Source organism: Equus przewalskii, chromosome 1 (genome assembly GCF_037783145.1).
Source record: "Equus przewalskii isolate Varuska chromosome 1, EquPr2, whole genome shotgun sequence".
In the NCBI taxonomy this organism is placed as follows: domain Eukaryota; kingdom Metazoa; phylum Chordata; class Mammalia; order Perissodactyla; family Equidae; genus Equus; species Equus przewalskii.
This window is the reverse complement of record NC_091831.1, coordinates 61,338,863-61,354,964: the sequence shown is the minus strand read 5'-3', so window position 1 is coordinate 61,354,964 and position 16,102 is coordinate 61,338,863. Positions and strand designations below refer to the sequence as shown.

Sequence of the window (16,102 nt, the reverse complement as noted above, 5' to 3'; positions counted from 1 at the left end):
GAGAAGATTACCTCATGGATAGTTCATGGTAATTTGATGAATTAAATTCTTTTATTTTTTTTCCTCCCAAAGCCCCAGTACGTAGTTGCATATTCTGGTTGTAAGTCCTGCTAGTTCTTCTTTGTGAGCTGCCGCCACACCATGGCTACTGATAGATGAGGGGTGTGGTTCCACACCTGGGAACCAAACCTGGGCTGCTGAAGCAGTGAGAGTGAGCAGCTTTAACCACTAGGCCATCAGGACTGGCTTGATGAATTAAATTCTTCTAAATTTTGCACCTTTTTTTCTAACTTTCGTCGCACTTCTTTTAGATGAGCATTGGTAACTGAGCATGAGAGAATTTTGGGTGCCTATTATAGGCCTCCTAAATTGAATAATTAAAATCACTGTTTCACTTGAGTTTTAATTGAAAGAAAATGTTTTGGCTAGAATTTTGTTACTCAGCAACAAGATGTTAGCTCAGCAACAATCTTCCTCAAGCAAAAAGAGAAAGATTGGCAATGGATGTTAACTCAGGGCCAGTCTTCCTCACACATACACAAAAAAGATTCTTCTTAATGTTATTGTTTTATGAAAACTATGCATGTCTAAATTAAGAGTTTAGTATATCAGGTACCAGGAACTTCTTTACCTCTTAGGTCCTTCACTGGAGTTGTATAATGTTTGTGGGAATCATGGGCAAACTTAAAGCATCATTGGCAAACTAGAAGAATTATGAGTTGATGGTAAAGTTTAAAAAGAAGAAGTAAAAGAAAGGAACGGAACTCAGAAAAAGTGGCACATGTGAAGGGTGGTAGCAGTGCCTCATAGACCGCTTCCTCCTTGTTGAATAGAAACCTCTTTGTAGGCTTTCTTCATAACTGGTTTCGCAATCAACTATAAAAGTATTTTTTAAGGTTTTTTTTCAGTGTAACTCATGATGAATGCAAATTGTGAGAAGTTCAGATCTTTCTAAATTGTAAATTTAAATGTCTGCCAGACAAGTAGTAGTGATGGGAAAATGTAAATTAATATTCAGTATCAAATTTTTTTCTATGTATTATCTCCTCTTATATTCAAAGGTGACACTCTTCAGTTAGAAAAGATAATCTCTGACTTCTTATACCTTCTGCAGTTCAGCCATTATTAACAGAAATCATAACCTTTACATGTTCTGCCAGTTAAATTTGAAATTGGCGTGAAGCCTTTGCTTAAATGAATCACCCCTATTTTATTCAGGAATTTTGTCTGTTGCAAGTGATTTTCCTTTGTCCACAGCTATTCTACATAATGTTATCTAATGTTTTGTTGCATCCTTAACACTTTCCTTTCACCTTCCCTGCTTGTAGCTTGTGCTTTCTACAATTTGGGGTTCCTTTGAAATCCATTCTCTGCATCTGTTCATATGTAGATTTGATTTGTCACATTCCAGGACCTCTTTGCAAGTGGTTCTGTTCCCCAGTTTGAGGATGTTCACAGAAGCAGGTAAGTGACATAGCTGGGGCCCGATGTAAGCAAAAAGTCAGGTCTTGCAGCCATATGGAACCACTACCCTAACAACTTCTGATAGGTTCTGGAGCTTGACAGTTCTAAGTGAAAAGGAGCCTGGAATGTGGATGGATCACATCTATTACAGGAAGAAATGAGAAGGTGTTTGGGTTGATTCTTTTCTATTTTCTGTTCCTAGAAATAGTATGCATTTTTAGTCCTTAATATTTTGGTCTTGCTTACTTTAATATTCCAGAAATATTTATTCCTCTTTTGAAATACACAGACAAGTGGAGTGCCCCTGATTATAATGACTCAGAAAGTATCTTGCTCTCCTTTCAGGGAAAGTGAAATTTACAAATTAATTCTGGATGTTTCCCCTAAAATTGATTTCCTTCTATACCATTAAGTAACCATTTCTATTTTCCTTTCCTGGTTATTATATTTGTGCTTAAGCCTAGATTGGTCATTGTTGAGTTGTGTTTGAGCAGTGTTTGTTATGCTAAAAAGGACTTTGAGCTTGGGGGAACTCATCCTGGGTCTAGATTGACATCCAGAACTCCAGGGGTTCCTGTTCCTCTGAGCTAGTGCCTACTAATCCCAAGGGTTTTTTCCTGATGCTCTGGCCTGAAAATAGAAATACTGCCTTAATGAGAGAGGTTCAGGAAACAGTAGGCTTCATTTTTCCTCAGCCTGCCTGGTCTTGGGTGAGTTCAGGAGTGTTGAGAGAGTTCTGAGCCTTCCTGGCAGAGAAGGAAGGTCAGAAAGAGACAAGTCCACAGGCAGGGGGCCAGGTCCCTACTTGCCTCGTTAGGGAGAATTCAGCGTAGTCTGTCTGGTTGGCAGGGCACACCTAATGACAGAGACTCAGCATTTCAGCAGTTTACAAAGGAAAGTGATATGAAAGGACAGCTGCAAGTCAGCCACAACCTAGACCTGAGAAGATCAAGCATTCACTTCACTTGGAAGAACGAGCAGGAAGGAAGCCGAGGGCTTAGCAGGGTAAGTTACTTTTCCATCATTCGTCTGCTTGCTTAGTTTATAGTTGAGTAAAGCATTTATCACCCTAGGGAGTGTTAATCACTGATTAAGCAGCTGAATGTGCTCGTAATAGCAATGTTCCTAATATATTTCTCCTTTTCTCTTTCTCTTTCCCAACCCCTTTTGAGAATCCCCAATGACTAACTTCGCTTCACCTTCTCTTCCCCACCTCCCCAAAGATGTTTTGTGTTTGCTGGTGAGTTAGAGAAAATTAGATGGACCTTCCTGATCTGGAGATGGTGAGAAGATGACTGTGGTTTAGGTGAAACTTGAGGCTTTTGGTGGTAAGGAGGAAGAAATATGAGAGACCCAGGTCTGGGACTAGGCTAATATTTTAGGGAATTTGGAGATGAAGGATAAGAATTTTTCTAGGCATCCAGTTCATGTCTCCTCTCCTCTCCAGTCCTTGGTGTTGGTGTTCTCTGTCTTAGTCACTGGGAATGGTTAGAAAAAAGTTAAAGCGATTCCCTTTCGAGGTGGGGTAGACTCTGAACTCTGGAAAATTCTGAAAGTTTTCTAATTCTTTCCAACTTCTCCCTTGTCCCGTCAGTTTTTTGCCTTTGTATCTCTTCAGTTTCCCATGCCCCACCCCTGCCTTGAATTTAGAGGATCTTGGGGCTCACTGCAGGAAAGTTAGGACCAGGGAACCTGCCTCTGGGCCTGGGATATACAAAGTCAGACATGAGCCTGATGATATATGTAGATGCAAATGCAAAGACCTGGCTCCTCATTCCCACCTTCTTACCTTACTGTCAGAAATTTAGTTCATTTGTATTGTGAGCTTGCTGTAGACACAAGAAACTATGACATCAGAGATTTTACCAGCACTACTCGTCTCCAAGCTGTGTGATCTGTTGAATTTTAGCGAGTTGAACCAGCCCCCAGAGAGCCAAGAGTTAATCTTCCCTTGGAGGAAGACCTCTCTTTGGAAAGGCAGCTAAGTGAGGCAGTACCTTTCTGGTCTTAATTGGCTTCCATTACAGCATAAAGGCTTTTGGTTAAACATCAGGAAGATATTTATTGTTACATCTGGTTAAGACTCTTGAGTTGTCTTGAATCCGGATACTTTTCCTCCATACCTAAAAAGAAAAGATGAGTCCATTCTTTCAGTTTAAGAAGGTCTTATCTTGCCTGAGGGAGCTGGGTAGACAGAGCAGATAAATGCTGCTTCTAGAATCACAGTGATTCTGGAAATGTGATGAGAATGTATGGTGTCAGGTCAGTTTTAGGAAAAGGAGTCCTAAGGTGTGAAGGCACCCTTTAATAAAGAGACATGACCCTTAAATCCTAAAATAATCTACTGACTTTAGGTCTAATTTCTTCTTTATTGGTGGGAACAAAAAAGATATGGTATGCAGATGAGCTTAGCTATCTCTGTTCTGCTGGCTCCGAAACCATCCATTCATCAGTGGGACAAGGGGAGAGATTAAAGGGGTAGAATGAAAGGATAAGGAGAAAGAAAGTATAAAGGAAAATATAAATTAGTTCCTCCATTAACCTGAGCACAGGGGTTTGCAAGAGCCATGGTATAAAATAATAGATATTAGCTGGATGATTCTTGCAGGTTTTTTCCTAACAGATCTGGTCCAGAAGGATTAAATATCAGACTATTTTTGTAACAAAACATGATCCCTGATTTGAACTTTTTAATAGTTAACTTCATTCACAGTAAAACCAACCACTGTCAGCATTTTTATCCTCTGTCATTTACCTATCCCTGGAGGCAGTTAAGCTGGGGGTTAATTTTTTAGCTTTTCAGTCTCTATTGGTACCTTTCTTTCTTTCCTTTGTTTCAACTGAAGGAAAATTAACATAAAATTAATCCTTTTAAGTAGGCAATTAAATAATATTTGTTACATTCACATTGTTGTGCATCCACCACGTCTATCTAGTTTCAAAACATTCTCATCACCCCAGAAGAAAATCCCATAACCATTAAGCAGTTATTCTCCATTCCCCCTTCCACCCAGCCCCATGAATCTGTTTTCTGTCTCTGGATTTACCTATTCTCAATATTTCATTTAAATGGAATCATATAATGTGACCTTTTGTGTCTGGCTTCTTTCACTTAGCATAATGTTTTTGAGGTTCATCCACGTTGTAGTGTATCTCAGTACTTTATTTCTTTTTATGGCTGAATAATTACATTATATATATATTTTTTTGTTGTTGTTGTTTATTACTTCATCTGTTGATGGACCTTTGGGTTGTTTCTACCTTTTGGCTCTTGTGAATAGTACTGCTAATGAACATTTGTTTTAAGCATTTGTTTGGGTACCTGTTTTCAGTTATTTTGAGTCTATACCTAAGAGTGAAATTGCTAGGTCTTATGGTAATTCTACATTTAACTTTTTGTGGAACCAGTATACTGTTTTCCATAGCAGCTGCACCATTTTACATTCCTACATCAGTACCTGAAGGTTCCAGTTTTTCCACAATCTTGTCAACACTTGTTGTTTTCTGTTTTTTTAATTATGGCCATCCTAATGGATGTGAAGTGGTATCTCATGGCTTTGATGTGCATTTTCCTAATGCTTAGTGATGTTGAGCATCTTTTCATGTGCTTATTGACAATTTGTCTATATTCTTTGGAGAAATATTTATTTAAGTTCTTTGCTCATTTTTTAATTGGGTGGTTTGTTGTTGAGTTGTAGGAGTACTTCACATATTCGATGTTATTAATCTCTTAACAGATATGATTTGCAAGTATTTTCTCCCATTCTGTGGGTTGCCATTTCACTCTGTCCTTTAGGGCACAAAATTTTTTGATTTTGATGTAATCCAATTTATCTATTTTCTCTTTTGTTGCCTGTGCTTTTGGTGTCATATCCAAGAAATTGCCAAATCCAATTGGAAGCTTTTCCCCTATGTGTTCCTCTAAGACTTTATAGTTTTAGCTCTTACATTTAGGTCTTTAGACTTAATAATCATACCCAAACCATTCTATTTCATTAATTCCCAGAATGTTCCCAACTACATTTCTTTCTTTCTTTTTTTTTGAGGAAGATCAGCTCTGAGCTAACCACTGCCAATCTTCCTCTTTTTGCTGAGGAAGACCGGCCCTGAGCTAACATCCATGCTTATCTTCCTCTACTTTATACATGAGACGCCTACCACAGCATGGCTTTTTGCCAAGCGATGCCATGTCCACACCAGGGATCTGAACCGGTGAACCCTGGGCTGCCTAGAAGCGGAACATGGGAACTTAACTGCTGCGCCACCGGGCTGGCCCCCCAACTACATTTCTATTCTCATGCTCTTCTCTGTGCTTAGAATTCCTTTTTCCTTATCTTTATGTATTCAAAAGTATTAGCATCTTTCATGGTCTATTCCTACTGCTTCCTGCTTGATAAAGTCTTCCTGTACCTCACCAACTAAAGAGACTCTCTTCTTCTGATCTTTCATTAGTGTTTCAGTTTCACTTTTCTTATAGGATTTATATACTACCTTCTATTATAATTTATAATTTTTATAATTTTTATATTTGTAATTTTAATTCCTCTATAAGACATTTAGATGTTAAGTATATTTTTCATATTTGTTTCCATTGTAGTATTTTGCAAATGATTTTATCTGTTTATCAATAAATATTTGTTGAATGAATGTATTTTTTATTGTTTCCAATATCGTCCCTTTTGTTTACTCAGTCCTTGTGGAAAGAATGGGAGAAGTCAAGCCAGGGAAAGAGGACATCATAGAGTTCCTGCTAGGTAGTGGGTGGGTGTGGGCTTAGTTCTACTTCAAAACTCACTACTTTAGGAAATTTTCCTCATAATTTGCGTAACTTGCTTTGACTATGCAACTCAGCATTGTGGTGCTCATTTTGTCTTGCATTTAATTTCTACTTCTTGGTTTATTGCTTATAAATGTGACGATAGGTCTTTTAAAATGAATGTTTTACTTCCCCAATTAGATTAGATTGACTAATTCTCCAACTAGATGGTAGTTTTGGACAGCCAAAACTTCTGTTGCTTTTTCTTCTCTTTCAAGTTGATTTTTAAAATACACTAATAATATGTGAATCTATTCTTTGTATAAAAAAGTCAGACATTACAGATAAATCTAAAGTCCACTTTAATCAACCCAGTTCTCATCCCAGTGCCTCTTCCTCTCCTCAGAGTTAATCACTGTTATTGGTTTTATATGGTCCCTACAGAACTTTTTATATGCATTTATTTACTTATATATTTATATTATATATGGAACTTCATATGTAACACATATATGTATAAATATATATAATTATTCCTCACTATTTTTCACAACTGCCTGTGGTGATCAATTCTAGTCAGTAGATACTAAATAAATCTTACTGATACTGGGATCTGAGAGACTGGAATGAGAAGTAAAAGGTCAAACATATGAAAACACATATCCAGCTTGTGAAATTCCATTCCATATCTGTTCTATATATAGTCCCCAGATATCAGTGGACAGGCCATGGCTCCACGGTCCCGGCGACGAAGGCACAAGAAACCTCCCTCATCAGTGACTCCCATGGTTGTGACCCCACCCACAGTTGTGACCTCTGTGCCTGTGACCCTCTCAAAACCTGGCCCTAGCATTGATGCACTTGGCTTCTTCTCCTTGGAGAATAATGTTCCTGGCCTATCCCAGCTGATCCTTCAAAAGCTGAACATGAAAAGCTATGAAGAATACAAGTGAGTGACTAGCTCTATGAGAGAGTGATATATTATCTCCGGTAGAAGTGATTTCAGAAGGTAGGGAGGGAGTAACTTGGAGAATATACAAATGAGGGGTTCTTGGAGTGAGGGATTTTCTCATCCTAACTTTTGCTAGTTTTATTACTATAGAACAAATATAATTTGCTTAAGTGAGAAATGATGGGAGTAGGTTACATGGGAGTAGGTAGAAATATATAGGAGGCAAGGTAGGGTTCATGAGAGATTTTGGAGATATTCTTTTTCCTATTATCACTCCTTCTCCATGCTGTCTTTTGCAGGTTGGTGGTAGATGGGGGTACTCCTGTGTCAGGCTTTGGATTTCGATGCCCTCAAGAAATGTTCCAGAAGATGGAGGACACATTCCGATTCTGTGCTTACTGTAGAGCACTCCCTAGTGGCCTCTCAGACTCCAAGGTCCTCCGGCAGTGCAAGAGGTGACTAGTTGGGGGCTAATAGGGGAGATATCCAGAAATGATCCTGTTCTAAGACCTCATTGCTGGAGGAAAGTTCTGAGAGTTTTCAGAATAACTTAAGGCCAACTCCTCATTTTGTGTGATTCAGGCCACAGAGAGATTAGAAAAGGGTTGGGCTCCTCATTTTTCTTGTTATGGAAAGGTCAGACAGAGACCACAGTACAATCTTCTCTACCTCCCTCCTCTTGAGTACTCAATGGGTAAAACCATATCTATTCTAGGGAGGTTGGGGTTGAGCCATACCTGTGATAAGAGGGCAGCTACAAACTCCTGATTTTGTTGTTGTTGTTGTTGTTGTTTTTTCCGTCAGGGATGTAAAAAATAAGTTGTTCCAGAAAGAGACTGAGTTGTCACTCTGACCCAAGAAGATAATTACATTCCCAGTCTCTATTGCGTCACCTACCCAATAATAGTCCCCAAATTTCGTGCATCAGCTATTATTCCTCTCCCTACCTTCCTTACTCAGTGATCTTTCTTCCTAGGTGCAGGAATATTAATTCCCTCCCAAAGACTCTCCCAATCACCTTTGAGGTATAGGAACATTATTTCTGGGACTCATTCTCTCAGGTGCAGAAATGTCTATTACTGTGGTCCAGAGTGCCAGAGGTCAGACCAGCCAGCACACAGGAGGGTTTGTCAAGAGCTGCGTCTTGTAGCTGTGGATCGTCTCATGGAATGGCTTTTGGTCACAGGTGGAGTGGTGGTTTTGGGGAACTTTGTCATAATGGTCATAGTTAGTCATACTAGGGGAAAGATAGGAAAGCATATTGTTATGAGGAACTGGGTAGGGCAGGGGAGTGGGGCACTCCTGGTCACACGTTGGGAGAGTGGACATGGAGGGAATATTGAAGCCAGGGAAGGATTAGGTCATTACTTATTCTTTCTTTCCTGCAGGTGATTTTGTCCTACCCTCAGGACCTTGGCCATGGCTGGCTGAAGTTGTACAGGGCTGGGACACCTGGTTTTCTATGCGGCATTTACAACTAGATGCTGCACTGGATGCTGTGCTACGTAGTCATGCCATGACCACCCTCTGGGCCAGTGTAGGACGGCCAAGGCCAGACCCAGATGTCCTGCAGAGCTCTTTGAAGCGGCTGCTGACAGATGCCCTGTCACGGCCCTTGACACTGGGCCTTGGGCTTCGGGCCTTGGGGATAGATGTTAGGAAGATTGGGGGAAGCACAGTGCATGTGGTTGGTGCTTCCCATGTGGAGACATTCCTCACTCGCCCTGGGGACTATGATGAGCTTAGCTACATGTTTCCTGGACACCTTGGCCTCCATGTAATCATGGTGGGTGTAGACATAGCTGCTGGCTTTTTACAGAGCACCTCAACTTCACCCTTGGAACCTGGCACAGTTCAGCTTAGTGGCCATAAGGGCCTCTATCATGACTTCTGGGAGGAGCAGGTAGAGACTGGGCAGATAGCCCGTCCAGATTTGGTGGTGGCATTCCATCCAGGTAAGAGGCATTGGTTCAAGGGAACACTGGGTGGCTTCTCTGGGAATTTTCTGTCCTGACTCTTGTGTCTTCTATCTTTGGAACCTCATTCATTTGGTCATGTAAAACAATATAATGATGACCTTGGTTGGTCATTAGCCGTATGTGCTACACCTATGTTCAGAATTTTCCATTGAAGAACCTGGGGTGGGTGATGGTGGTAAACAAGGTGAGGAGTGGGGTGGACACAAAGAAGTATCTTGCTTAGGGTCTACCTAAGCCTTTCCTCTCTCTATTCCCATTGCCATTTTTGTTCCATAGGTTTCCATGCTTCCCCAGACTTGATGGAGGCTTGGCTGCCCACCCTCCTGCTACTTCGTGATTATGAGATCCCTACGTTGATTACTGTTTACAGGTTTTGACCTCTTCCTATTTGTGATACCTCCCTGATTCACTCACACCTATCTTTATATAGATGAGCTCATTTCTCTCCCCTTTGCTCATCTGCCTTCTGGTGAAGATTTTCTTCCTTCTCCTAGTTGACATTCTCATCCCCTTGGAACAAAGTACTGTGCTAGTTAATTGGATAATTAGTGAGACATTTGGAAGGGAGGGTTAGCTCTTGCCTAGTCTAGCCTGAGGTAGTTTTTGGGATCGCTGAGTTTAGAAATGTCAAGTTCTGAGCAGTTTCTCTCCTCTCTCTCTCATAATCAGCAGGCCAATTTTTCTTATCTGTCTCTTATAGCCATCAGGAGTTGGCAGCCTCTTTGCAGATTCTAGTGGACCTGGATACACACATCACTGCCTATGGAGCTAACCCTTTTGCATCTCTCAAACCTGAACAGGTCTATTCCAATCCCAACAAGCAGCCCGTATACTGCAGTGCCTACTATATCATGTTTCTTGGAAGCTCCTGCCAGCTGGATAAAAGGCAATTGGAAGAGAAAGTAGATGGTGGGGTTTAAATAGCTTAACCAGATCCTGACTGGATGTCTAGAAAATGGAGAGATTGTGATGAAATTACCCTGCTGATGCCAGGTTGTTGCCAACTTTGAAACCCACTATTTTCTAAACCTTTTCACTTGTCCAGGTAAAGATTCTAAGCTGAATGGGAGCTCCTGTATTATGTGACTCATTTCTAAGAAGTTAGCCACAAGTGCCTTCTAGAGACAGCATTCTAGATTTATTGCATGGCAAGAGGCCCTGATGTCAGTCTTTCCAAAGCGTAGAGTTCTAACTGTTTCCTTTATGAGAAAGTTATACCTTTTGACTTGAACCAGATGGCACCAAGGAGAAGAATAGCACCTTATTCTTCTGAAAAAGACTTTCTTCTTATCCAGCAGTTTGGGCTAAAAAATGGAGAAGTGTTAATGACTTGAAGTGGTGTGAGAATGGGCAAGTCAGAGAAATGGTTGGGAACAGGGAGGAGGTTGTGAGGATTGGCACACTGTTCTATTTCCTGGCTTTTTTGAGATAAATGTCTCAATTTCCTATTTTCTCCTGGGGACTTCTGACCCTAGAGCAGCTTTTTGTCCTGGTGTTGTATTTTAGATATCCCAGGGTATATCAGACTTGACTTTACTATACTGGAGTTACTTGTTATCACCTGATCTATACTGCAGTAAGCTCAATTTGGGGCTGCTTAAGTCACTTGTTTTATCTTATTTCCTATTCACTGGCATGTATTACTTGTCTACACACAACACCTGAAGAATGAAAGTTTCTCTCTTGCCAAAGGAGTGATAAACATCAGCTCTCTGTTTGGGCCTCCACTTTACCATACCCTATTTCCACGTCATCCTTCTTTTGTCATAGTCTCAGGATTAGGATATTCCCTAGGTATTCTTTCCTGCAACCTTCCATGACCTCAAGCCTCCACCTCCAACCCTAATACATATATGCATTCTTATTGCCCATTCTGATAGGGATAATGTTAGAATTCATTTATTCATTCAAGACAGTTAGTACCTACTATGTCAAAGGTACTGTATTAGGGCTTTGAGGAGATACAAAGGTGAATAAGATATGGTCCTTATTCTTAACCTAGGAGGAGAAATAATATGTATACATAGTTACCTTTATTACAAGATGTAATGTGGAATAAGAACCATGAGAGAGGCTTGTAGTACTAAGGGAATAGCGTGAAAAGAGAGATCACTTTGCTAAGTGATGGTGAAGGTTTTGTGAGTTAGAATTTTATGCAACAGATGGAGGGCAGAGCATTTCAGATGGAAAGAACAACAGGAGCAGAAGTTCAGAGGCAGAAAAGCATGGAAATATTTTAGAGTACATTGGGGGATTAGTATAAATTAAGTCTGAAACGTAGATTGGGACCAGATTATAGAAGAAGCATAGCCTACTGGTTACCTTTAGATTTATATAGTTCTGAATATGAATCCTAGGACAACCACCAAATATTTTTGTGCCCATAGGAAAGCTAAACTTCTCCAAGTTTCCTTAGTTTCCTCATCTGTAAAATGTGAATAATGCCTAGTACCCAGAGTTACATTAAGCATTAAATGAGAATGTTTGCAAAGTGGGAGGACTGACACATCCCAATTTCAAAATTTGCTACAAAGCAACAGTAATCAAGACAATGTGGTACTGGCATAGGATAGACATATAGATCAATGAAATAGAATTGAGAATCAAGAAATAAATCCTTACATTTATGGTCAATTGATCTTCGACAAGTGTGCCAAAACATTTCAATGTGAAAAGAACAGACTTTTCAACAGATGCTGCTGGGACAACTGGATATCCACATGCAAATGAATAAAGGTGGACTCTCACCTCATACAATACACAAAAATTAACTCAAAATGTATCAAATACCTAACAAGCTAAAACTATACACTCTTAGAGGAAAACATAAGGGTAAATCTTAATGAAGTTGGATTGGGCAATGGTTTCTTAGATATGATACCAAAAGCATAAGCAACCAAAATAAAAACAGGTAAATTAGACTTTATCAAAATTAAAAAATTGGGGGCTAGCCTCGTGGCTGAGTGGTTAAGTTCACACGCTCTGCTTCTGTGGCCCAGGGTTTTGCAGGTTCGGATCCTAGGTGCGGACATGGCACCACTCATCAAGCCATGCTGAGGCAGCGTCCCACGTGCCACAACTAGAAGGACTCACAACTAAAAATACACAATTATGTACCGGGGGCTTTGGGAAGAAAAAGGAAAAATAAAATCTTTTAAAAAAAATTTAAAAGCTTTCTGCTTCAAAGGACATCATCAAGAAAGTGAAAAGAATGGGAGAAAATATTCATAAATCATATATCTGATAAGGGACTTGTATCCAGAATATATGTAAAGAACAGTTACAACTCAATAAAAAAAAGGAACAATAACCCAATTTAAAAAATGGGCAAAGGATTGAATAGATGTTTCTCCAAAGAAGATATGCAATTGATCAATAAGCACATGAAAAGATGCTCAACATCATTAGTCATCAGGAAATACAAATCAAAACTATAGTGAAATAGCATTTCACCCACTAGCATGACAATAGTCAAAAAGATAATAACAGATGTTAATGAGGATGTAGAGAAATTGCAACCCTCCATACACTGCTAGTGGGGACATAGAGTGGTACAACTATTTTGGAAAACAGTCTAGCATTTCCTCAAGAAGTTAAACATTGAGTTACCCATTTGATCCAGAGATTCTGCTCCTCAGTATGTACCCATGAGAAATGAGAATATGTACACATGTATTTATAGCAGAATTATTTCTAATAGCCAAAAGGTGAAAAAAAAAAACACCAATGTCCATCAACTTGATGGATAGACAAAATGTGGTATATCCACTGTAATGAAATATTTGGTCATAAAAAGGAATGAAGTAGTGATTCATGCTACAACATGGGTGAACCTTGAAAACATGTTCACCTATGTTCATGTTAAGTGAAAGAAGCCAGTCACAAAAGACCACATATTGTATAAGTGCACTTACATGAAATGTCCAGAATAAGCAAATCTATGGCGACAGAAAGTAGATTAGTAGCAGCATAATGATGAGGAGGGTGAAGGTTTTGGGGGTGATGGCTTAATGGTATGGGCTTTATTTTTGGGGTGATGTTCTAAAATTGATTGTGGTGATGGTACAACTCTGTGAATGTATTAGAAACCATTGAATTGTACACTTTGTATGAGTGGATTATATCAATAAAGCTATTGCCAAAAAAATTTTTTCAATCTTAGAGAACATATAAAATGAGAATATTAATTGCTTAACATACTGCCTAGCACATAGTATGTACTTAATAAATGGTAGCTGTTATTGAATACATACCACTTTGAATTTTACTTAGCAACATAAACAGATGGAACTGGCAGTACTGTGTAAGATGGTTTGATGATGGAAAAATAGTTGGGACGCTATTGTCATAGTTCAGGCATGATAATCAGATGTCAGCTAAGGTGATAGTAGTGGGCATGGAAAGGAGGTAATTTCTAGCTATAACAAAGTAAATAAGTAGGTAGTGACATTTTATAGGTAGAACATGAAAGTAAAATCTCTTGAGTTTGGTTACTGATTGTGATGGATTAAGGGTGACATATCTATCAGACTCTTATCAAGAGACAGAAACCACGCAGTAACAGGTGACACAAAAATTTCCACCTTAGTAGAAGAGTAATGGTAGTACCTGAAAGTCTAAATGCCTAGCTTCATGCTAAATGCTGAGGATTCTAAGATGGCTTCTGCCCTTAAAGTATTTACAGTTTAATAGAAGACTGACGTAAGCAAGAGCAATGTAATGGAGTTATATTTTTAAAGTAAGCAAATGAAGTGAAAAAAATTGTATTTTCAAAACTACATTGAAAATCTCTTAGGATAGCACTACATTAGATTCCAACATATCCTCCTCTCAACAGGTCTATTAGAGTTTGTTTTTCCTCCAGTATTCAAAACAAATCTTTGTTTATTTAGTTGATCACCAGATGAAATAGTTGGCTTGGGTTTTGGGGGCTGTGTTGTAGTCAATCAGATATTTATTGAGCATTTATTACTAGACTCTAGGGATATGCTTGTTCTCAAGGAGCTCACATTCTAGTGAGGGAGACAAACAGTAAACACAGAATCTCAGATGCTTTTAAGTGTTATAAAGAAAATTAAGTAGGGGAATGAGTGTGTATAACTGGTAGTGGTGGTGGTGGCAGTGGCAGCTACTAATGCTACAATGTTCAGGGAATACCTACCTCTCTGAGGAGATGGATGACATTTGAGATGATACATACAGTGAAGAACATAGTAGAAGGAACAACAAGTGCAAAGATCTGAGAATCTCTGGTGTATTTGGTCACAAGCTTGGTATGTTTGCACAGAAAGCCACTTTGACCAGAGTAGTGATTGAGAAGGAAGGTGAGGAGGGATGAGATCAGAGAGGTAGGCAGGGCCTAATAGACTATGACCAGGAGTTTGGACTTTATTCTGGTTCCAGTGGGAAGCTATTGGAGGAGTTTAATCAAGGGAATGACGTGACCTTTATTTATTCTTTAGAAAGATCACTCTAACTCAGGGTTTCTTAACCTTAGCACTATTGACGTTTTGGAGTGAGTAATTCTTTGTTATAGGGAGCTGTCCAGTGCACTGTAGAACATTTAGTAGCATCCCTGGCCTCTACCCATTAGATTCTTGTAACACTCTCCCCCCATGTTGTGACAACCAAAAATGTCTCCAGACATTGCCAAATGTCCCCTGGGGCACAAAATTACTGCTATAACTGTACAAAAAGTATATTTAAATACTAGACTCTGACACAATGGGATATTCACATTGGGAAAAGCATAATGACTCCTACTTTACATGAACATATGATGACCTTCATAGGTGTTTTGTTTTTGCTAAGTTTATGTGGTTGAATGCAGGGAAGTTAAATGCTCATGTGTTATGACTCCACTGTTAAATGTGCTACAGTGGACATCTATAAAATGTGTAGTTGGGCGCAAAAAGAGAGTAAGTCTATCCAAGGGAAGGTAAGGGAAAGGAGGAGGTCAGGAAAAGTTTCTTGAACCAGGAAGGAGATGGGCAATCTTTGAATTGAGTCTTTTTTATTTTAGTTATTTTATTGAGGTCTTATTGGTTTATAACACTGTGTAATTTCAGGTGTACATTATTATATATCAGTTTCTGTATAGATTGCATCATGCTTACCACCAGTAGTCTAGTTTTTATTCATCACCATATATATGTGCCCCTTTACCCCTTTTACTCACCCTTTCCCACCCTCTTCCCCTCCAGTAATGAGTTGAGTCTTAATAGATGAATAATTGTTCAAAGGTGGGAAGTACTTTCTAGGCAGAGGAAGCATGAGGAAAGGGCCTCTGATCCTGGAGGGCCTTGTATGTCAGGAAAGAAGGGCAAGTTGAAAGAATGAAGGGGGAAATCTAGTGGTAGTGTTTGAACAACAGACTTGGATATTTGGGCCAAAGCTCAGGAAAGTGGGCTGGAAATAGGAGGTGTGGAAAATAGCCGCTTATGGTGATAGTTAAGGCCATAACTAGAGAGGGAGAGAGGTGGGGATGAAATCACCAAGGGAGTAGTGTGAAGAGGGGACAGGCTTCTTAGGGAATGCTTAAATTCTGGAGGTCTCTAGGGAAGAATGTACTGAAAGGCCCCTTATTTGCCAGGTGGACAGACTGGCAGGAGCTGGGAAATGAATGCTGGGTACCCAGAGTGTTGTGCAGTTTTGTTTAAATTTGTTAGTGACCTTCCTCAAGTACCTTCCACTTCACTCCTGTTTTGGGGCCATGTATATCTTACTCTTCCCATTTAAAATTTAATTCACCCTATCCCACCCCCATGAGGAAGCTTTTGGGTGGAAAAGCATGCAGAGTAATAGATTAATGGTTCTCAAACTTTAGTGTGCCTCAGAACCACCACAGATTGCTGAGCTCCACCCCTAGAGCTTGATTCAGTAGGTCTAAGGTGGAGCCCAAGTATTTGCCTTTCTGAAAAGTTTCCAGGTGGTGTTGCTGCTGCCGGGCTC

At 39.6% G+C, this 16,102-nt stretch overlaps 1 protein-coding gene across 3 annotated transcripts; it reads left to right on the top strand.

Annotated features, from left to right (window-relative positions):
• Positions 1-45: 45 nt before the first annotated feature.
• MSS51 (MSS51 mitochondrial translational activator) lies at positions 46-12,322 on the top strand. 3 transcript variants are annotated; one of them, XM_070566098.1, is made up of 7 exons: positions 46-2,469; positions 6,925-7,169; positions 7,472-7,627; positions 8,234-8,358; positions 8,561-9,127; positions 9,428-9,521; positions 9,952-12,322. In XM_070566098.1, exons 1-7 carry the CDS (start codon positions 2,368-2,370, stop codon positions 10,055-10,057), a joined length of 1,395 nt encoding a protein of 464 aa, XP_070422199.1. In that variant the 5' UTR covers positions 46-2,367; the 3' UTR covers positions 10,058-12,322. The 3 variants fall into 3 exon arrangements, with proteins under 3 accessions (XP_070422199.1, XP_008516004.1, XP_008516005.1); XM_008517782.2 differs by having other exon boundaries at positions 9,852-12,322; XM_008517783.2 differs by having other exon boundaries at positions 8,149-8,358; positions 9,852-12,322.
• The last annotated feature ends 3,780 nt before the right edge of the window (positions 12,323-16,102 follow it).

What these genes read in the sequence shown, in the direction of transcription:
- MSS51 (XM_008517782.2), top strand. Translation starts at nt 2,368, where the DNA reads ATGAAAGGACAGCTGCAAGTCAGCCACAACCTAGACCTGAGAAGATCA. An exon ending in AAAAGCTATGAAGAATACAA is followed by an intron (nt 7,170 to 7,471) that starts GTGAGTGACTAG and finishes TGTCTTTTGCAG; the next exon opens with GTTGGTGGTAGATGGGGGTA. An exon ending in GTCCTCCGGCAGTGCAAGAG is followed by an intron (nt 7,628 to 8,233) that starts GTGACTAGTTGG and finishes TCATTCTCTCAG; the next exon opens with GTGCAGAAATGTCTATTACT.